At 44.2% G+C, this 24369-nt stretch overlaps 1 protein-coding gene across 1 annotated transcript in view; it reads right to left on the reverse strand.

Moving 5' to 3' along the window:
• LOC126484179 (uncharacterized) overlaps window positions 1-6822 on the reverse strand; it is a 179658-nt gene extending 172836 nt beyond the window's left edge. The window contains exon 1 of the mRNA XM_050107589.1: window positions 6088-6822. Coding sequence (XP_049963546.1) covers window positions 6088-6092 — 5 coding nt within the window. The 5' untranslated portion in view covers window positions 6093-6822. The remainder of the gene's footprint in view (window positions 1-6087) is intronic.
• Window positions 6823-24369: the final 17547 nt, after the last annotated feature.

The raw sequence follows: 24369 nt of genomic DNA on the forward strand, positions 1-24369 counted from the left end.
ATATACAAATGTAAAAAGACATAAATGTTCTTTTCTGTATGATTACACGACTGCAGAGCGACCACTGGAAGCAGTAAAATCCATTAAATATCTAGAAGTATGCGTACGAAGCGATTTAAATCTGAACGACCACAGAAAACTCATAGCAGGTAGGGCAGCTGCCTGTTTGAGATTCATTGGAAGAATCCTCAGGATTCGTGGTCCATTCACGAAGAGGGGTAGCTTGCAAAAGGCTCATTCGACCGATACTTAAATACTTCTCGAGTATCGGAGTCCATATCAGAGAGGATTGACGTTTATTTATTTTATTGTCTTCCTTTAGACTTACTCTCTCTATTTATATAACTGGTCGTGTTTTTAACATCTTTTGAAAAATGGTTCAAATGGCTCTGAGCACTATGGGACTTAACATCTGAGGTCATCAGTCCCCTAGAACTTAGAACTACTTAAACCTAACTAACCTAAGGACATCACACACATCCATGCCCGAGGCAGGATTCGAATCTGCGACCGTACCAGTCGCGCGGTTCCGGACTGAAATGTCTAGAACCGCTCGTCCACGGCGGCCGGCCATCTTTCGAAATTGTTGCACCTTTTGACTGATTACAAACTTTTGTCTCGGCATGATGTCTTGGAGGAGCATTTTGGGGACCGCATTCTGACTCTGGGGTACCCAGAAGAGACTGGCATGGACCTCGACTGGGCGCCATATTCTCTGGATCTGAACACATACGACTCCTCTCTGTGGCGTCATATTAAGGGCTAGGCGTACAACAATAACCCGACAACCATTGCTGAGATGGAAACGGCCATCCAGGAGGTCATCGACAGCATTGGTATTCCGACACTCCAGCGGGTCATGCAGACTTTCGTTATTCGTTTGCGCCACATTATCTCCAATGACGGCAGGCGTATTTCGAACATTTCATATCCTAAATTTGAATATCTTTAGTGACGTTTACATGTTGCATAAAATGTGTGCACGCCGTAGTTTGTAACTAAATGGCTCTGAGCACTATGGGACTTAACTTCTGAGGTCATCAGTCCCCTAGAACTTAGAACTACTTAAACCTAACTAACCTAAGGACATCACACACATCCATGCCCGAGGCAGGATTCGAACCTGCGACCGTAGCGGTCGCCCGGTTCCAGACTAGCGGCTAGAACCGCTCGGCCGCCCCGGCCGGCGTAGTTTGTAAGTAATATACCTCTTTTCATATAGTTCAATAAGTGTCACCCTGTATGCACGTGAATGTATTCTAATAGATAATTGCGAGGACTGACAGAGGAAATAGTAGTAAGCACAAACTCGTCATGGAGATGCTCAGCTAATTCCAGTGACACACGCTGCAGGAGAGGAGTTCTGCATCACGGTGTGATCTGCTGTTTAAGTTCCGACAGTGTAAGTTTCTAGAAGAGTCAAGCAACGTATTGCTTTCTCCTACGTACAGCTCGTGAAATGGCAATTAAGATAACATTAGAGAAATTCGAGCTGACGGAGGCTTAACAGCAATCGTTCTTCGTTTTAACCATACGTGACTGGAACAGGAAAAGGGGGAAGTGACATTTGGTACACAAAGTATTCTCAGGCGTACCGTGAGGTGGCTCGCGGACTGCAGAACTAGATGTTGTCTTCCGGCGTAGCAGCTTTCCTATAGCTTCCGAGGTTATGAAATTGACAATTTATATAGAAAGGGAGTGAAACTGTCGCCCAGTGGCGAATCGTACCGTGGTAGCCGGGTTGTTCGCGGCAAGGTGACGGTTCTCCCTGCTCCCACGTCGAAGGGCGGCCACTGGCGAAGCGCTTCCGACTGGAGGGAGCGGCGCGGCTCTGGCAGAGCCCTCCTCCTCTGGCTGAGGACTCCGCAGGAATTTTAAACGCGCCGAGGGCCAACCAAGGTCATCGAGATGGCCCCTCCGGCCCGCAGGAGACAATGGTCCCAGCCCAGCACGGACAGGACGGGCGGGGCACGGAAAAGCGAACAAAAAAGGGGCAGGGGGATAAGGCAGGCGCGCCGTGGATCGAGGTGAGGCGACGGGCGACGATTTAAACGTGGGGGATGGAGGAAGGAAGGGCACGTGAGGGAGGTCAAGTGTGCGCCAGTTGCGGCGCGCTCGGTGATTAATGTGCGCCGGCACTCATACGACGAGCAACCGAGACCGGTTTAACATACGCCAGGCAACCGGGGAACGCACCTCAAAACTCGCTCCACCTGCTCAGTGCTTTGGAGACACTTTGCCTGTAGTAAGTACCGTGTCGCGTGTCATTTACTTAGCGCCTCGGATACGACAGCATACAAAAATAGTGAACATGTGCTGGGCAGAGATAGAGACGGAAAAGAAGGAGATTAGCTTTTCATGGCTGGCTCTGAGCACTATGCGACTTAACTTCTGAGGTCATCAATCACCTAGAACCTAGAACTAATTAAATCTAACTAACCTAAGGACATCATACACATCCATGCCCGAGGCAGGATTCGAACCTGCGACCGTAGCGGTCGCTCGGGTCCAGACTGTAGCGCCTAGAACCGCTCGGCCACTCCGGCCGGCAATTAGCTTTTCAACTTATCTGGCTGCTTCAAAGACATTTACATCAAAACATCTGACATATTCCCGCTGTTTTACTTGGTAGTATTAGACCTGTATAATGTAAGTCAAGTAATGCAATACGATGAGCTAAGATCATGCCGCGTCGTATAACATGACATATACCATCCTGTGATTCAACACGGCAATTGTCATGTCGTGCAACATGACACAACGTGTCATTAAAGTTTAGGATGTGTGCATCCCCACCCTGAGATGTTTTTTATCATAGAAGCACTCTCCACTTTCGAATACTTCGTATTGTAGACACATTCCACTCCCTATAGGCACATAAAATCGTGTCTGTTTGTTTTTGCACCCCCCCGCCATACATATACCAGGGGGTGCATCTAAGAGAGTACATTGCGTTGGGGGAGTAGAGTTAACTCGTAAAAAAAGCGCAAATATGTCGAGATGTTTTTATTTAAATGTCTTTGAAGCTGCCAGATAATTCGAAAAGCTGGTACCGTTGTTTTACCTCTTTACCACTGCCCAGGAGGGCATACTCGCCCTCTTTTGTGCTATGACAGGAGCATTTTCCATTCTGGTTCCCAACTTTTACGCAACCATTAACTTGACATTAGATCACTATAGTTTGGCAACCGGTGTAAATTTTTACGGACTCGGGTAGTGATTGATCAGATGCAGGTTTTGTTATTGTCTTTCGAAACATGCTGCTTTTACCGTCGCAACGGATAAAGCTCCCATGAAACAACAGGACGACCATTAGTTACATGTACTTGTCTGTCATCTAACAACGTTTGAACAGATTCGCTCAAGCCTGAAACATAGAAGTGGCGGGCGTAAAAAAACTCACTAGAAACGTGGTTTTTGTGCGTGAGATCCTCCTGAAGCTAATTTTTCTAAAAGCAAATGTAACTTTTATCGTAAGTATGCATTTTTTATTCATTTGATTCCTTTAAAAACCGTTTCTGCACATTCTATTCGAGGAAAACGAATTTTACGTGCTAAACTAATTCGACTTCAAACCACGGTACCTCGATAAAGATTTATTGGATAAAAATAAATTCGTTTTGACTTCACCTATTTATCCACCTTCCTGCAAAGTTTGAACCGATTCGTACAAGAAGGAAGTATGGAAGCGTCGCGCTTCATACTATTCCCGGAAAAACGTTCTGTTGCACGTAAAAACTGAAGGAAGAGAAAATTTTTCAAACGGATGAAACTTATCTTAGACCATGGTGAGATACATCAATGGAGTAAATTTGAACTATCAGTCTCGCTCCAGTCAGGAGATATTTAAGTCTGACTGCTTTTGCACGTAAAATCCAAACGGTGCACACACAAATGGTGCGATTATGTGAGCATTAATTTCAGCCTAATTAAAAACTTTTGGAAAAGGAATTTACGGACTCGCACTATTTGTCTGTACGTCAGCTTCGGTTAGTTGTTCAAACCTTACTTATTATGTTGTAACATGGTTACAGTAAAACAGATGTTCGAATGGCTACAAAAATGTCCTCTGGTCCAGACTAAACCAAAATCTGCTTACCTCATATTCCTATCTCAGATAAGAACATATTATCAAGACCTCCAATCGCGATTCTGCGCGCGGCCTTTTCCACACTGTAACGATATCGGCATCTACATCTATGACCAGCAAACCACTGAACTGCATGGTAGAGTGTACTTTCCACTACGCCATGTGTTACAGTTCCTTCCCTTTATTACAATCGTGTATGATTTACTATTAAAATCGTCTGCAGGATTAGTAATACACTAGATGGACAGCAAGGTTTCCAGTACACATCCATAGGGCACGCCCGAAGTTGTCTCTACGTTTGACAACTCCCCTCCATCCAAGCTAACATGCTACGACCTCTCCCTATCAAGAGATCCTCGGTCCAGGCACTACTTTCATTTGATCCTCTATATGATCACACTTTCGTTAGTATCCATACCTGTCAAAGACTTTTCGGATATCAGGAAATGATTCATCTACATGACTAACTTCATCCGTGACTTTGACGGTATCATACGAGAAAGAAGTCTGTATTCCAGGGGAAGAGGCTCACATCAAACGACGGAGAACAATTTTACATTTGACATTGCTCTTTGCACAGTCTAAACTGGGAAAAAGGCGAGGATGTTACGCAATCTTTCCTGTTGGGAAAAATAATAATCAGCATGCGACGACTTTTCTTATAACTTGAAAAGAGCAGTTACGTGTCGAGTCGGAGATTATCGTTCTCGAATGAGGACAAGAGAAAGTGCTCAGGTTTGAATATACGGAATAAACACAACTCAAGAATACTCCTCAATGTCTGTTTCGATATTCTAAGTCACGACAAATCCTCCACGAATTTGCAATAATGCCGTGAAAATAAGTTAGACGAATGATTTTGTCTCTTTCTAGAGTACACAGTCTCGATATTAGCAAAAATGTGTGGTTTACTTTGTGTCACAGAGCCGAATACGTGTGTCTGTACCTGTGGAGATACAGCAAGATATATTGAGAATGTCCCTACGGGGTCGTTAAGCCTTGGTAGCAGTCGTGTAATCAAACACATTATTCCAGTGGAATCAGTTCCAACACATACTCGAACCACCTTCGGACAGTATTCGTTGCACGTTAGGGAAGACCGGGCTCTCGCCTGATTACCTGTACAGTTACAATGGGCATGTGTAGCTCGGGTGTCAAGTGTCAGACTCCAAAGTCCATACGTCTGAGGTTCAGTACTCGATGGGTCTAAGGTTTATTTCTGTCACTTAAGGCTCCTTTCACCTTTGGGAACGATTTCTTAATGTGACCTACAACAAGCTGCACCATGGGTAGGAGTCAACACAAAGCTATTGGTCCCCCTTTGACTGGCTCAGCTAGGTTCAAAAGGTGAAGGAAGCGAACAGCACATAACTTTCAATACGACAAAGCCACGTAAAGTACTATTCGAACCAACCTTCGGGATCCTAACAGCTTTAATTCATACTACGGTAGAATCATTTCATGCAATGAAAAGCATACGAGATTCTCAGCATTACTAACGAAAACATGTACAGAACAGTGATGTGAAGGAAAAGTCCACTAGGAAAGTGAAAATACAGATCTTTTAGATGGTGCCAGCACGATTGCATTCTCGAATGTGTGACGACTACTGTATCAAGATGACTGCAACTGGTAAAGCGGTGGTGGTTGTAATGTAATTGGGACTAACACTTAATAAGTGCAGTCAGGAATGAGTAGATCGCTTGGTAACTGATCGATCAGTACAAAACTTCCAAGCTTTTGTCATTCACATGTTCATTGTGAAATTAGAATGTGTGTGTTTCAGTATTAAGAGGTCAACAAGTAAGTCGTTCTACGGCAAAGAAAATTTGGAGCTTATGGCAGATTGAATACCCGTTCGTAACGTTTGAAAATTATGCGGAACCCATACGTATATAACAATCGCTCGTGGCATTTTTCCTTCAGCATTTTCTTTAGTTGCATCCCTTCTCAACGAACCAGCTTTCCAGAGTAGTATGTCGCGCGCTGTAACTCACCTCATTTGCAGTTTACAGCGCAGCTTCTCGGCTGTGCCGACTCGCAGAACTCGACGAAAAACTCCCAGGCACTGAGATCCCAGCTGGTGTGCTTCGTCGTCAGAGGCCAGCTTACGGTCGACGTGAAGGCACAGCCTCGAATCTAGTCCACAATAACGAGCTATTTACTACTCGCACCATCCACAGACACGTTCCCGAGTCAAGTCGTTTATAGTCACACGCTCTGGGAAACACCAACCGCCGCCGCTCTGCAATACACAGTGGTGCCGAAAGCGAATGTTGCGCGAGCCGCAAGCAGACCTGCGCTGGCCCGGATGCTAAAGTTCACGATGCGAGCAGCTGAGTAACGGGAAACCTGCGCTGACGCACCAGTGGGTGTCGCCACCTATCGTAAGAACTCCAGAGCTGCTGGCTGCTCCGCCCGCTGGATGACTTCCTTACGGTGTGTCGTCACAGAAGAGTGTGGCAGCAGACGACTAATCACTGCAAGGCGGTTTCACGACGTCGGTACGCCCGCAGATGGCGCTGTTGACCACCGGTGTACGCAACCCTAGGTACCGGAGTAAAACACATTTAAGCTGGCTTCACAACCCTCGCAGTGGATCAGTCTCTCGACAGTTTGCCTCCAGGACAGCTGCAGCTGGTGGGTGGCACAGTGCTGGAACGGCAGGCACCCCGTCACGCGTGTTGCTCCCGGACCGCGCAGCAGACGCTCTGACCGCCGAGCTGCGGCGTCGTCCAGCGACTGACTCGCGGTCCGCGGCGTCCCCAGACGAGCGGCCGAGCGGCTGCCCCCACCACCGCAGATCTGCCCCCACCACCGCCACCGCTGCCCCCACTACTGCCAGTCCCCCCACCACGGTGCCGCCTCCTACGCAGGGCCGCCACCGGCGCACGCAAGTGGCTGCTCGGCGGTGGGCGCCGTTGCGCAACTGCTGCCCGTGGTGCTGCTGCCGCCTGCGTCTCGAGCCGCGGTCGACGCTCGCAAGGGAATTCTGCCTGCCGGCTGCTCCTGCTGCCTGCTGCCTGCTCCCGTGCAGACGCGGGTCAAGGCCGCCGCGAGGCGCCGCTCCGGACCACGGCGGAGCGCTGCCCATCCGTTCGTTGCACTCGATGCAACCGACCTGTCCGGACTGTTAAGGTCCTTACCACCCGCCGAATCACTTGAGCGTCCCAAGCCAGGAGGGACGAGTGAAACCGCGAAGTGTGAGGATGGCAAGAGGACCGACATTTAGAACAGGAAAAAATCTACATTTGTACAATCGAAACCACTGTGCAGAGCGTGGAAACAAGTATTCCCCGCCGGCCGCTGGTGGCCGAGCGGTTCTAGGCGCTTCAGTATGGAACCGCGCGACCGCTACGGTCGCAGGTTCGAATCCTACCTCGGGCATGGATGTGTGTGATGTCCTTAGGTTAGTTAGGTTTAAGTAGTTCTAAGTTCTAGGGGACTGATGACCTGAGATGTTAAGTCCCATAGCGCTCAGAGCCAGTATTCCCCACTGCACTATGTAATAGGCTCCGGTCACAGTGGCACCGACCAACGGTCGCCAGACGTCGTCGCCAGAGGTCACCCGAAAACGTCGGCCGATGGTTTGGCCACAGTGATCCCCTTCCTCAGTTTTCGGTGGAATCATAAAGATTACATTAGGGGATACAATGGTAAGACAGAGATTTCGGAACTAGATTTTAAATTGTAAAACTTTTACACGCGCAGATGTGAACTCTGACCACAATTTATTGGTTATGAACTGTTACTTGTAACTAAATAAATTGTCAAAAGGTTGCGACATGAATAAATTGAAAGAACCAGAGATTGTTGAGAGTTTCAGATAGAGCATTGGTCAACGTTTGATTAGAATGTTGTTGTTGTTGTTGTGGTCTTCAGTCCTGAGACTGGTTTGATGCAGCTCTCCATGCTACTCTATCCTGTGCAAGCTTCTTCATCTCCCAGTACGTACTGCAACCTACATCCATCTGAATCTGCTTAGTGTATTGATCTCTTGGTCTCCCTCTACGATTTTTACCCTCCACGCTGCCCTCCAATGCTAAATTTGTGATCCCTTGATGCCTCAAAACATGTCCTACCAACCGATCCCTTCTTCTAGTCAAGTTGTGCCACAAACTTCTCTTCTCCCCAATCCTATTCAATACCTCCTCATTAGTTACGTGATCTACCCACCTTATCTTCAGCATTCTTCTGTAGCACCACATTTCGAAAGCTTCTATTCTCTTCTTGTCCGAACTGGTTATCGTCCGTGTTATACTTCCATACATGGCTACACTCCATACAAATACTTTCAGAAACGACTTCCTGACACTTAAATCTATACTCGATTAACAAATTTCTCTTCTTCAGAAACGATTTCCTTGCGATTGCCTGTCTACATTTTATATCTTCTCTACTTCGACCATCATCAGTTATTTTACTCCCTAAATAGCAAAACTCCTTTACTACTTTAAGTGTCTCATTTCCTAATCTAATCCCCTCAGCATCACCCGATTTAATTTGACTACATTCCATTATCCTCGTTTTGCTTTTGTTGATGTTCATCTTATATCCTCCTTTCAAGACACTGTCCATTCCGTTCAACTGCTCTTCCAAGTCCTTTGCTGTCTCTGACAGAATTACAATGTCATCGGCAAACCTCAAAGTTTTTACCTCTTCTCCATGAATTTTAATACCTACTCCGAATTTTTCCTTTGTTTCCTTCACTGCTTGCTCAATATACAGATTGAATAACATCGGAGAGAGGCTACAACCCTGTCTCACTCCTTTCCCAACCACTGCTTCCCTTTCATGCCCCTCGACTCTTATAACTGCCATCTGGTTTCTGTACAAATTGTAAATAGCCTTTCGCTCCCTGTATTTTACCACTGCCACCTTCAGAATTTGAAAGAGAGTATTCCAGTTAACGTTGTCAAAAGCTTTCTCTAAGTCTACAAATGCTAGAAACGTAGGTTTGCCTTTTCTTAATCTTTATTCTAAGATAAGTCGTAAGGTTAGTATTGCCTCACGTGTTCCAACATTTCTACGGAATCCAAACTGATCCTCCCCGAGGTCCGCTTCTACCAGTTTTTCCATTCGTCTGTAAAGAATTCGCGTTAGTATTTTGCAGCTGTGACTTATTAAACTGATAGTTCTGTAATTTTCACATCTGTCAACACCTGCTTTCTTTGGGATTGGAATTATTATATTCTTCTTGATATCTGTGGGTATTTCGCCTGTGTCATACATCTTGCTCACCAGATGGTAGAGTTTTGTCATGACTGGCTCTCCCAAGGCCATCAGTAGTTCTAATGGAATGTTGTCTACTCCCGGGGCCTTGTTTCGACTCAGGTCTTTCAGTGCTCTGTCAAACTCTTCACGCAGTATCTTATCTCCCATTTCATCTTCATCTACATCCTCTTCCATTTCCATAATATTGTCCTCAAGTACATCGCCCTTGTATAAACCCTCTATATACTCCTTCCACCTTACTGCCTTCCTTTCTTTGCTTATGACTGGGTTGCCATCTGAGCTCTTGATATTCATACAAGTGGTTCTCTTCTGTCCAAAGGCCTCTTTAATTTTCCTGTAGGCAGTATCTGTCTTACCCCTAGTGAGACAAGCCTCTACATCCTTACATTTGTACTCTAGCCATCCCTGCTTAGCCATTTTGCACTTCCTGTCAATCTCATTTTTGAGACGTTTGTATTCCTTTTTGCCTGCATTTTTATATTTTCTCCTTCCATCAATTAAATTCAATATTTCTTCTGTTACACAAGGATTTCTATTAGCCCTCATCTTTTTACCTACTTGATCCTCTGCTGCCTTCACTACTTCATCCCTCAGAGCTACCCATTCTTCTTCTACTGTATTTCTTTCCCCCATTCCTGTCAATTGTTCCCTTATGCTCTCCCTCAAACTCTCTACAACCTCTGGTTCTTTCAGTTTATCCAAGTCCCATCTCCTTAAATTCCCGCCTTTTTGCAGTTTCTTCAGTTTCAATCTGTAGTTCATAACCAATAGATTGTGGTCAGAATCCACATCTGCCCCTGGAAATGTCTTACAATTTAAAACCTGGTTCCTAAATCTCTGTCTTACCATTATGTAATCTATCTGATACCTTTTAGTATCTCCAGGATTCTTCCAGGTATACAACCTTCTTTCATGATTCTTGAACCAAGTGTTAGCTATGATTAAGTTATGCTCTGTGCAAAATTCTACAAGGCGGCTTCCTCTTTCAATTTCTTCCCCCCAATCCATATTCACCTAGTATGTTTCCTTCTCTCCCTTTTCCTACTGACGAATTCCAGTCACCCATGACTATTAAATTTTCGTCTGCCTTCACTACCTGAATGGGGGAAAGGAATATAGCAAAAAGTAAATGGATAGCTTTGAGAGAAGAAATAGTGAACACAACTGAGGATCAAACGGGTAAAGGACAAGGCCTAATAGAAATACTTGCATAACAAAGGAGATACTGAATTTAATTGATGAAAGGAGAAAATATAAAAATGCAGCAAATGAAGCAGGCGAAAGGAAATACACTCCGTCTTCAGGCCACGAATGGCCTACCGGTACCATCCGACCGCCGTGTCATCCTCCGAGGAGGATGCGGATAGGAGGAGCGTGGGGTCAGCACACCGCTCTCCCGGTCGTTATGATGGCATTCTTGACCGAAGCCACTACTATTCGGTCGAGTAGCTTTCTCAACTGCCATCACGAGGCTGAGTGCACCCCAAAAAATGGCAACAGCGCATGGCGGCTGGATGGTCATCCATCCAAGTGCCAGCCACGCCCAACTGCGCTTAAGTTCGGTGATCTCACGGGAACCGGTGTATTCAATGTGGCAAGGCCATTGCCCGAAAGGAAATACAAATTTCTAAAAAAATGAGGCTGACAGGAAGTGCAGAATGGCTAAGCTGGAATGGCTGGACGACAAATGTAAGGATTTAGCGGTAAGATAAAGACCGCCTCCATGAATATTAAAGAGGCCTTTGGAGAAAAGAGAAGCACCTGTATGACTATGAAGAGCTCAGATGGAAAATCAGTTCTAAGTAAAGAATGGAAAGGTGGAATGATATTACAGAGGGCCTATAGAAGGGAGGTGAACTTGCAGGCAACGAAAATGGAAGAGGACTTAGATAAAGATGAGATGGGAGACATGATACTGCGAAAAGAATTTGACAGAGCACTCAAAGATCTAAGTGGAAACAAGGCCCCGGAAGTACACGACATTTCGTCAGATCTAATAACTGCCTTGGGAGAGTTTGCCATGACAAAACTCTTCCATCTCGTGTGCAGAATTTATGATACAGGCGAAATATACTCAGACTTCAAGATGAATGTAATAATTCAATTTCATAGAAAGCATACGCCGACAGGTACGAATGTTACCGAGCTGTGAGTTTAATACAGAATAATAGAAAAACTGGTAGAATCCGACCTCGCGAGAGACCAATTTGGGTGTAGAGCAAGGGAGGTAATGCTGACCTTACGACTTGTCTTAGAAGCTATGTTAAGGAAAGGCAAACATACGTGTATAGCATTTGTAGACTTAGAGAAAGCTTTTGACCATGTTGACAGGAACATTCTCTTTGAAATTCTGAAGATAGCAGGACCGAAGTACAAAGAGCAAAAGGCTATTTACAAACCAGAAGGCAGTTGTAAGAGTCGAGAGCTATGAAAGGGAAGAAGTGACTGAGTTGGGAGTGAGACAGGGTTGTATCTTATCCTCGATGTTATTCAATCTGAACATTGAGCAAGCAGTAAAAGACAGCAAAGAAATAATTGGAGAAGGAATTCAAGTTCATAGAGGAAAAATAAAAACTTTGAGGTTTTACGATGAAATTGCAATGCTGTCAGAGACAGCAAAGGACTTTGAAGAGCATTTGAACGGAATGAGCAGTGTCTTAAAAGGTGAATATAAGATGAACAGCACGAAAAGCAAAACAAGGGAATGGAATGTCGTCTAATTAAATTAAGTGGTGCTGAGGGAATTAGATTAGGAAACGAAACGCTTAAAATTGTAGATGAGTTTTACTATTTGGACAGTAAAATTACTGATGATGGCCGGCCGAAGTGGCCGTGCGGTTAAAGGCGCTGCAGTCTGGAACCGCAAGACCGCTACGGTCTCAGGTTCGAATCCTGCCTCGGGCATGGATGTTTGTGATGGCCTTCGGTTAGTTAGGTTTAACTAGTTCTAAGTTCTAGGGGACTAATGACCTCAGCAGTTGAGTCCCATAGTGCTCAGAGCCATTTGAACCATTACTGATGATGACTGAAGTAGAGAGGATTAAAATGTAGGCGGGCAATTGCAAGAAAAGCGTTTCTGAAGAAGAAAAGTTTGTTAATATAGAATATAGTCTTAAGTGTTAGGAAGTATTTTCTGAAAGAATTTGTATTGAGTGTAGCCTTGATGCAAGTGAAATATGGACGATAACAAATGCAGACGAGAAAAGAATAGAAGCTTTTTAAGTATGGTGCTGCAGAACAAGATTAAATGGGTAGATAAACTGATCAGGAGGTACTGAGTAGAACTTCCTAGAAAAGAAAGTTGTGGCACAACCTGACTAGAAGAAGCGATCGATTGGTAGGGCATACTCTGGGACACCAAGGGATCACCAGTTTAGTATTGGAGGGGAAGTGTTAGGGGTAAAAATTGTTGAGGGAGACCAAGACACGAATACAGTAAGCACATTCAGAACGATGTAAGTAGCAGCAGTTATTCTGAGATGACGACGCTTGCACAGGATAGAGAAGGATGGAGAGCTGCATCAAACCAGTCTTCGGACTGAAGACCACAACAACAACACAAATTCGAGTAATGTAAAATCTTAAGTATGCTGCATTACGGCTTTTCCTATTTAAAAAAAAACCGAATGCGTATGAATCAGCAATATTCGTCTCCAAAACAACGAGGCAAGTACTGTAAACTCTTTCCTAAGTTATTGTAATAAGCAGACAAGCTTTCTGAAAATATGAGATGACAGCAGAAACGTCCTTTTACGTTTTCGAGATGATTCAGAAGGTTAAAATGGCTCTGAGCACTATGGGACTTAACATCTGAGGTCATCAGTCGCCTAGACTTAGAACTACTTAATCCCAACTAACCTAAGGACATCACAGACGTCCATATCCGAGACAGGATTCGAACCTGCGACCGTAACAGCAGCGCGGTTCCGGACTGAAGCGCCTAGAACCACTCGGTCACAGCGGCCGGATCTCGAGTTGACTCGTGATGACTCCGAAAAGCAAGATTGCAAACACTCTGCACAAATTGAATTAAAATCAGCGAAACAGACATATGTCAATTGACTTTCAATGATTGTCACTCAATAAAAGCGCGAAAGACAAACACAAATTTTAGAATAAAAATCCTTGAACACCTAATGCACCGAAAAATACATGCACTGCATTTGCAAATCACCTCATATAACAAAACCACCACGATACTGCCATAAAACCAAACAGTAACCAGTAATAATAACGCCATAATCCAGTAATAATAATGTCTAGATAGCTAAAGTCCACCTACTACAACTCAAAAACTGGAGTTGTTACACCCAGGTATTTCTATGAGTTTACCGATTCATTTTGTGCTCGTTCGTATTGTAGTCCTAGCATACTTCGTTTTGTGAAGAGCACAAATTTGCATCTCTGAACATTTAAAGCATGACTGTACCACTTTGAAATCTTATCAAGATCCGAATGAATATTTCCGAAACTTTTTTCAGATATTACTTCTTTGCATTAACTAATCTCCGTGAAAAGTCTGAAGTTACTGTCTGTATTGTCAGCGAGATCATAATTATACAATGAACAGGGGCCCAAACACATTTCGCTGTGGCACACCTGAAGTTTCTTCTATGCCTGCATTATTTCTTCCATGATGGTTTGAGAACACTGCGGCTGTTTTCGTATCACTGAGGGAAAAATACACGCAGTGTAACCTAATATTATTTTTACGGGGTTTAACTGCACACAGAACGCTCATGAGAAACTCACTGATGATGAGGGTCTTGGCGGGGCCCTTTGTCCCACTGATGCTTAGATTGCATCTGAAGATCGAGGCTCATTCTAGAAGCAACCAGAAGACGTCCGATGGAATCCCTATTTTTTGCTCCACTTTACCGTGTCAAGTGCGTATCTGTGTTGTGTGAAGGAGTGTGTTGACGAGATGCATAGGGTACTGTTGTGTTTTTTTGTCTTAAGGAAAAGAAGGAAGAAAGAAAGAGGATAAAACCCGTACCAGCACAAAGATTACTTCTCACCAAGAGTATAAAAGGGAACGCCAAACTTTACATCTTTATGTTATAAAAAGTGCTTCAAACTCTCAAACATTCGTCGCTATGGCGTGCAGTCGTATTTAATTAGGGGCTGTACGGCACTGCCAGAACCACCACCACCATCACTTCTTCGCCTCTTCCTGGCCAGTACTTGCAGTGTTATAATTGTTAAGTACACGTTGGGAAAAAATTTGGAAATTTGTGGTAACTTCCTATGGGACTAAACTGCTGAGGTCATCGGTCCCTTGACTTACAAACTACTTAATCTAACTTAAACTAACTTACGCTAAGGACAACACACACACCCATACTCGAGGACGGACTCGAACCTCCGACGGGGGGAGCCGCGCGAACCGTGGCAAAGCACCCTAGACCGCGCGGCTACACCGCATGGCACACATTGGCAAATTAATTCATGAAACGATCGATATATTTTATGTATTTTGAAAGTAGAGGGGAGAGAAAAGAAAGGATAGGGAAGGATGATATCAGCTGCACCGGGACTTTATGCGGAATCGGCGGCGACGAGTGAAAATGTGTGCCAGACCGGGATTCGAACCGGGGATATCGTCCTTACTGGGCAACTGCGTTAACCACTGTGCCATCCGGACACAGTATTTATCGCAAATTCACAAACTGTCTCGGCACGCTCACTGGCCACCCACAGTCCCAGCTGGCGCCACCTACGCACACTCCCGCGCGCTCGCTTTTTTTAGATTCCCGCAGGAGGTTCTTTTGGGAAGGGGGGGGGGGGGGGGAAGGGGCAAGGTGAGAGAGCGGCTGTTTGTGACGTCATTGTCTCGTGAGACGGTGTTAAAGTCGTACGTGTCATTCCCTGCTGTAAACGAATGTTGATAAATGGAAGAAGAGTGTCAGAAGAAATGGGACATCAGGACGGACGATATTCGATTAGAGTGCAAAAAATCAAGTATAGCACCCGGACTGAACAAATTACGGAGGTGTAGACGAGAGAGGGGGAGAGGGAGATGAGTAGGGAAAGGTGGCCCTGAAGATTTTGTAAGAATCCTGTCAATATCAGAACAGGAGGAAGTTCATCTTTAATTGGTAGTTGTGACCGCTCAATGTCATTCGATACGATCATGACGACACCTCTCGATCGACGTTAGCACTCGTGGTGTCACTCGCCTTCATACATGGCAGTGGACGTTTGAAAATTCGTGACGCAAACTCAATGGTCGTCAGTTGATTTAAAAGTTATTCCTGGCTGACTCTTAATTCAATTACTGCCACGGGGGTGAGGAGAAAGAACACATCCTGGTGACACCAGCATTATGCGTAATTAGATGTTCGATTAATCTGAATGGTTTGCAATGTTCCAGCGATTCTATTCGAACTCTATACTGATGCACCGACAAGGACGACATTCGCAGACAAACATGCAAGTACGTAATGAATGTTCAGTTTCTCAATATAGTTCGTCGCACTCACACATTATACATCCGCTGTAAGAACAATTCCATGCATTTACATTTTTGGTGTCCCACAATATTGGTTGGCTAAATATTATGACGATACGTTATATACAACTTCCACAGATATTGTTTATCATGTAATCAAGACTACGTAATGAAGCCAAAATCGTGGAGAAAATTGAAATGTACTTTGTTTATTAACACTTTTCTTTTCACTAACTAAATATGAAATATGAATCGGGATTGGAGGTGATGATCCTATTCTTCTTTTCAGTATTAGAATGGTCGATATCGTGTTCTGAATAACGCGTGTCATATAATGTCCAAATATCGACACGACCCAGGCTCTCAATTCGGCACTTAAAAGTCTATTCTTCGCTCTCGAAATGTTCGATGTGATTGTCTTTCACACGCAGGGTTCAATTTAACGGTATATTCACTGTTTTTCGTATGTTAGGTCCGCGTTAATTAATATCTTGTAGTTAATAAACGAACTATTTTTATGCTGGCGCGTTGTTTGTATCAGTTACCCCCGCAACCATCCAAGGGTAAGATTCTCTTAATGTTCCGCGCACACGTGTTTCGCAATTTCATAAAACGCAGAATTACGTAAACTATAGCTTTCCGTTGCGGAGAACTTTCGTGAGTTCCACAACCATAATACAGTAGTTTCCCCTAGAGTATTTTTCCCAGCTAACACAAAGTTCGAGTTATGTTGTCGGAATCATTTTCACTTCACCCGACAATAAACGTCTCTGATCACTTCGTCACACGTAATGTATTTTAAACGTGCTTGAAGAGTCTTTAAATAATCTCCTTAACGAATTTCGCAGTCACGTACCACTTTTCCATCGACTAGCCCGATCGCGATAACTGAAGGTAGAGAGCTCAATAATGTGTTACATGCTCTTTTATATGTATTAAAAAAGAAACGCGCCCCTATATCTTTCTGTCGCGCTTGGTCTTTGCTACTTTGCTTTTTATTACTTGTCATTGTATTGCTTCTTAGTAATACTGTGCAGTTATTAAAGTTTCGTATTACTTTCCCCTTTTTAATTCTCCCAAAATATAGTCTATTTATCCCCTATTTTAATTAATATGATGCTAATTGACACGCCTGCCCGCAAAGTACCGTTATATAGTGCACACCAGGCTGTCTGATCACTATTTCGGCTCGTCTGAGGCCGCGGTGGTCTCGCGGTTCTAGGCGCGCAGTCCGGAACCGCGCGACTGCTACGGTCGCAGGTTCGAATCCTACCTCGGGCGTGGATGTGTGTGATGTCCTTAGGTTAGTTAGGTTTAAGTAGTTCTAAGTTCTAGGGGACTGATGACCACAGCTGTTAAGTCCCATAGTGCTCAGAGCCATTTGTACCATTTTAGCCGGCTCGTCTGAAAGAAATAAATAACACTGAAAGGGGAGGGGGAGGAGGATAATCTCACAACTGTCCACCTGTCGTAAGCGTATTGGTTCCACTCCACCGGGGAAAGGGGGAGGGGGGGGGGACCTTGGGCTATGTAACACAGTTTCGTGACTGACGCCACTGGTGCTTATGAGTGTGGCTAGCCACAGCCGGGCTGACCTTTCTCCCGCGTGGAGCTTCGGGCAGGTAACGGAACCGGCGACCGGGACCTCTCCATTTCGCACTTACAGCGACGGCGCAGTCTCGACGGCGATACGGGCTCTGAGCTCTGCCTCACACGGCAAGGCGGGGCACGCGGGGTTCCTTTTATCAACAATCCAGTCACGTGTTTCTGTACAGCTACCCGACTTTGTTTTCACTTGATATGTAACTGTAATTGTGTGTGTGTGTGTGTGTTTGTGTCTGTGTTTGTTTGTAGTGTAGTGACGTGTTCGTGTTGGAGATTATGGGAGAAAGGAGACGGGGAAACCCGGTGCTGGCACATATCCTATTCCTTCGCCGAGCTTAACGTTCCCATCCGACAGACGAATCACCATCAACAGTCAATTCTGATAGCGTACTTGCGTCACTGTGTAAGACGTCGTGGTCTCCTGACCTTCATTGCTTACATATTTCGCCCTCACAATCATATTCCGGACATCAACTCGCTTCATTCGAATCTGAACTCGATAAGATAAAGTCAATGTTGTAGGAATTCATGTAAACAATACGCAAATAACTAATAAATCGCAAGTGCGCACCGTGGTTGAAATACTCGAGGCTGGCGTACACACATACATTCCAGACACGACGGTCACAGGAGCTTTTAGTTCGAGAGAGGCAACCACACGCCAGGAGGCCAGTCCCAACCCATCTACGTCGGCGGTGGACGACCGTGGAGAAGACAGTGTTTGCGGAGAGGGGCCGTTCCGTTGTCGCTCTTGGAGCGAGGAACAAGTCTCTCCTCAGTACTTCACTGGGAGAGCACCTCTGTCGAGAGCGAATAGAAGTGCGACTCTATACTCAGTCCTTGCGATTAAGCGTTGTTCACTGTGTTGGCTGACACACTTATTGTGCGGTGTGAACGGACAGAGTTATAGTTAAACGAGCGAATTTTGAGTGGCATTGCAGTGGACTGGTTATCTGTCTGGTGTACCATGCCAAGTCCTTGACTTCATCAAGGCATAGGGAGAGTTTGATTCGTGAAGGTCAATCCAGATAGAACGAGAGTTATCTTATTTGTCAGCAGCGAGCGGCGCAGACAGCAGTCATCGCAGCTTACGGTATTGTGCGCTACAGCTATTGCGAGTCCCATATTTCCTCCACAACAGTACACTTCACTGCATTTTACACGCGACAGCCTCGACCGTACCTAGCAACATTCTAAAGGATAATTATTCAAGTTAAGTAGGTGCGCCTCTCAGCCATTCTGCCAAGTCAACAACAATCTTAAACTTTGTACAGAAATTTCATTAGCGAATCCTATCCTTGAGAGGTAACTTCACATTCCAAAAAAAAAAAAAAAAACAAAAAAAACAGTATATAACTTGTTCAATTCATAACTAAAAGTGCCACTGTGATTTCTCAGAATTTTTGCAAAATAAGTAATAACTTTCGTTAGTTTCATGTTTTTCTTACACTAACTAGCACTACTCCAGTATCCCACTAGTTACGTAAGAAATTTTGTAAATTTTTGTGGCATTTCCCTACATCGGACGACTCCAGAAGATATTTATTGCTTAAAGTTTTTCAGGCATTTCTCTTTAGAGCGTTAGGAGCGTCTGTCTGACTTCTGTAGTAGTGTGGGGGTGGAAATTGTATATTGCAGAAGCCACAGGGTAAAGGGTACTTCTCAGATTAATCCGTTGCGCAGAATAACAGAATCTCAGATCAACCCCACGGTCGCAACTGATAACCAATCTTTGCGGCACTGTCCTGGATTAAACTCCAAACCTCTCCCCAGTAAGGGCATGCGACACTGTTGGTAGTGACCCATCCGTCTGATGGAGACGTTACGCTCGGTGGAGGAATTGGTTATGATCCGGCGCCAGATTTCACACTCTCCTTTCTTTCATCATCTCCAGTACGAACACGACGCTACACTACACACACACACACACACACACACACACACACACACACACACACACACACACCATTGCAGTAATTTACACTTAACAGATACGCTTACACACACAGCTCTCATACTTCACAAAGAAACGTGCCTGCCGGCGCGGAGGATGGGGTAAACCTTTCCAATTAGGCGGCTGAGCTTGCCCTTCGGCGTCTGCCAGCCACTCATGCCATACGATGTTTCTTTAATTTATTGTGTGATTGGATTAAGAGTTCCTAGATAGCAGAACGCAGCATGTCATTCTCAATGGAGAGAAGTCTTCCGAAGTAAGAGTGATTTCAGGTGTGCCGCAGGGGAGTGTCGTAGGACCGTTGCTATTCACAATATACATAAATGACCTTGTGGATAACATCGGAAGTTCACAGAGGCTTTTTGCGGATGATGCTGTGGTATATCGAGAGGTTGTAACAATGCAAAATTGTACTGAAATGCAGGAGGATCTGCAGCGAATTGACGCATGGTGCAGGGAATGGCAATTGAATCTCAATGTAGACAAGTGTAATGAGCTGCGAATACATAGAAAGAAAGATCCTTTATCATTTAGCTACAATATAGCAGGTCAGCAACTGGAAGCAGTTAATTCCATAAATTATCTGGGAGTACGTATTAGGAGTGATTTAAAATGGAATGATCATATAAAGTTGATCGTCGGTAAAGACGATGCCAGACTGAGATTCATTGGAAGAATCCTAAGGGAATGCAATCCGAAAACAAAGGAAGTAGGTTACAGTATGCTTGTTCGCCCACTGCTTGAATACTGCTCACTGGTGTGGGATCCGTACCAGATAGGGTTGATAGAAAAGATAGAGAAGATCCAACGGAGAGCAGCGCGCTTCGTTACAGGATCATTTAGTAATCGCGAAAGCGTTACGGAGATGATAGATAAACTCCAGTGGAAGACTCTGCAGGAGAGACGCTCAGTAGCTCTGTACGGGCTTTTGTTGAAGTTTCGAGAACATACCTTCACTGAGGAGTCAAGCAGTATATTGCTCCCTCCTACGTATATCTCGCGAAGAGACCATGAGGATAAAATCAGAGAGATTAGACCCCACACAAAGGCATGCCGACAATCCTTTCCATGAACAATACGAGACTGGAATAGAAGAGAGAACCGATATAGGTACTCAAGGTACCCTCCGCCACACACCGTCAGGTGGCTTGCGGAGTATGGATGTAGATGTAGATATTTCACTTAACTTCAAAAACGGGCATGTGGTTTCAAACTGATTTCGCAAAAAGAGAAGGGAAAATAAAAATCATGTTTCATTGAACGCTCTCTGTTATCAGCACTATCTTAAGATAGTGTCGACCTCGTTACTGCATTTGCAATGACATTAGCTCTGTAAGGCTTCATTAGGACGAGATCTGTTTGAACTGTTTCGTATGGAAAGCTTCCCAGGTTCGTAATAAAAACTATCGTCTTTAATTTCTGATAGTGACACGTCGATTAAATCATACGAGGCGAGATTTCGGTTGCGAGTGCGTGAGTGGAAAAGATTGCCTGAATATTTTGCTAGTCAGTATCAGTCCCGGTTGGTCCTCGAAACTTGAACAGAACTGGAAGGGTCAGTGTTCTAAGGTTCTCACATTCTTTGGACTTCCGTCCACCTTTCGTTAATGTTATATTTTAGTAAGCATGTCTTTCTGCTTTAAAATTTTAGTCAATATTTACTGCACTTCTCTTGCCACAACTAAACTGTAATTCTGGTTGTATATATGAACTACCTTTTTATAGTCTGAGAACGTCCAGACAACCCCGTTCCTCAAAGCTTACAAATTCTGCACGCAAGTATCCCCACACAAGCTTTGTAACGGCTAAAACACTACATAAATAGTTTGCAGACAACCCATATTTCGTTCCGTTCTGAGTTACAGTAATTTACAATACTACCGGAAAGTGAAAAAAGCGAAGGAATCCCCAGTAGTTATTTATTCCGCTACGGCACATGACAAAGCTCATATACCACAATAGTGGCAGGAATTACGTTTTCTCCTTGAGGAAGGTGTGTTTGGAGTATTGTAGTATTCTTTAAATAATTTGTATTCTAAATTATATGATCGTCACTAGTATGAAGTAACGTGGTCGTTCTTTTAGTGTAAATTAAGACTGCCCTCGAGCTGAAGGCTGATTTGCTCATTTCAGTACCCCGCCAGGCGTTGTCCTTACCATGCACCTAACTCTGAACAGAAGTAAGCAGCCAATTAAAGTGGATTCCGATCCACGGTGCGCCTTCTCATTTTTTACATGTACAATTTATTGCAAGTGGCGTCGTAAACGATAAACGACAAACAAATCCGGCCCAAAGAACCTTTAAAACAATGCTATGAAACAAGTGAAATGCTGTTGCAACTGAATTCTGCTTTTGGGGTGTGGTAGTAAGCACTCGTTCCACTTTGATGCCTAAGACCTCAGACGTTTTCTGAAGATAACACATCGCATAAGTAATGTTTCAGACCTGAAAAATTTAAGCAATGTCGCCATTTTTTCAACGATCTGTATACTCAGTATCATTTTTAAAAACAGTCTGTTATGATTGTTGCTGTTGCACTCATTTCGCATGAAATTATATTTGTCAAATTTTATGTTTTAAGCTATTAAGAAAGTAATTTTTAGTGCGGCTATGACCACAGAATGTGCCATTGACCGCAAACTTACGTAATCGATTACGTGGTGACAAAATTAACTTAGTAGGTTCGTTCGGTGCTTGGTATTTTGTGGTGGAATACAAATAACATCACAGAGGAAAACGGATGATTGCGCTGTGTAGGCATACTAGCAGCTGCTCAGTGTCTTGTAGAGATGGAAGTGCGTACGTGTGTGTGTGTGTGTGTGTGTTTACTGAGAAGCTACAACACACACTCAGGGTACATCTGTGACGGATGCTAAACGCTGCAGTCATTTCCCGCCACCCATCAGCAGCTCGTAGACCGTAACGATGACAGACAAGCTAATGCGTCTGCTGCTAACATCTGACACACCTGGAATACACAGCTCATCTGTACCTAAATGTTCCTCAGTGCTGCCGTTCAGACACAACCAATATGATTGGTTCCTTCATAATACTCCGCCAGAGATTTATAAAAGCTCGACAAATTAAACTACATCCGCAGCGTTTTTCTACATGTTGTTCCCGTATAGCTTCGCCCTCCCCCTCCCCCCCCCCCCACCCATCCGGGTCATTTCTTAAAAATTATCGTTGTCTGCACCGAAGTTAAACTTTATTTTCACTCTTTGTATAAATGCTGTTTACGTGCTTCAATAATCGAATTGTAGTGTGTTATTGGAAACTGAAACAAAATAGCTGTCACACACACACACACACACACACACACACACACACACACGTACACACGCACACTTATTTAGTAGCATTTATTTCCTCAGTTCTAAAATAAATGGCAGTCCCTAACGAAAAGCAAATCCGCAAGAATTTCGAATATGTTGTAGCAATTTTCACTGATTCTCGGACATTGCTTCACAAGTGTTCCTCATCCTTGATCTTTTTCTCCAATTCCAGTTACATCAAATATGGCTGCACTGAGTGCGACTATACGACTGCTACGTTACCCGTTAGCGACCAAGAATGGAAAAAGTTAGTACTATTCATGAACTTATCCCTTTGTACGCAGCATTCTGTAAATAGAAACCTACGCAGAGAAATCCTCCGGACTTAGAAACCAGTGTGATGCTTTCAATCTAGTTCTGTGATCACGTGTGGGATTCAAGTTGTATTAAGAGAAAGTACGATGCAGCAGCGCCGAGACGTTTCCAGAGATTCAGATCAAAGCGAGAAATCTGTGGTGAGACGTCTGTGAACACTTTGCTATTGGTATCTATAGCTCCCTCCGAGTCGAAATTCTTTCGTATTTCCTGAGAACGCTATAAAGAGTATGAAAGTCTGGCACATTCACGCAAAAGAGAATTTCCGTCGGATTTTTTTAAACGACATTTCTGCAGAGGTATACGGCGTCCTATGCTCGGCCATCGCGGAGCTCGGGGTCACACCGGATGCTGAGCATGTAAGAACCCGAAACCAGTTGTGGTTTCAGAATTGGAAAATAAAAGAACCTTGTAACTGAAGTGGTATTTTTAACCTTTGCTGAAATGCTCAGTTGCCGGCCGAAGTGGCCGCACGGTTCTAGGTGCTGCAGTCCGGAACCGCGAGATCGCTACGGTCGCAGGTTCGAATCCTGCCTCGGGCATGGATGTGTGTGATGTCCATATGTTAGTTAGGTTTAACTAGTTCTACGTTCTAGGGGACTAATGACCTCAGAAGTTGAGTCCCATAGTGCTCAGAGCCATTTGAACCATTTGAAATGCTCAGTTGCGGATGTTCCTCCTGCAGGATTGTTTGTTAACCACATTTGGCAATTCACGGACTATCCAATAATGATCAGTAATACGGGCATTTAGGAGTATCGATCTGGCTGGTCCCTCGAATATACGTGGTGTTTCAGATACGGTATTTTTCTCTATAGTAAACAAAATAATGAGTGAAAGGAATATTTACTTACATAGACAGATGGAAGAAACATTACTCTTTCTCAAAGTTACGAACATAGTTTACTTAATTATTTTGCAGGCAGTAACGGCAACGAGCTTTTTTTTCCTTTTAAATAGAACATAATTTTATTCTATCATGTAGCTAACAGGTATAAACCAACTGTATACGAATCAATTTACATAAAGAATTGTCCAAGTTTTAGGGCTGGATGCAATGTAGTTTACGTAACGGGCTATGTTCAGATTGATGTTTTGGTGAGTAATATTCATTTAAGTCTGGTGTCCATACGAGTGCTCTCTTTCCTGAACACCCAACTCATTGTCCCCTTTAAACAACCTGTGGACGATATGTTAAGATACTGGTGCTACTGAGTGACAAGATTCCCAAATACGCTCATGAGGTCGTCTGGGTCTTCTTTTTATTTATTTTTTAAGTCTTCTGACTGTTTCGATGCGGCTCACCAAGACTTCCGCTCCTGTGCCATCCTCTTCATCTCAGAGTAGTACTTGCAAACTACGTCCTGGTTGCTTTTCAATCTC

The sequence above is a fragment of the Schistocerca serialis genome, chromosome 6 (assembly GCF_023864345.2).
Source record: "Schistocerca serialis cubense isolate TAMUIC-IGC-003099 chromosome 6, iqSchSeri2.2, whole genome shotgun sequence".
Lineage (NCBI taxonomy): Eukaryota > Metazoa > Arthropoda > Insecta > Orthoptera > Acrididae > Schistocerca > Schistocerca serialis.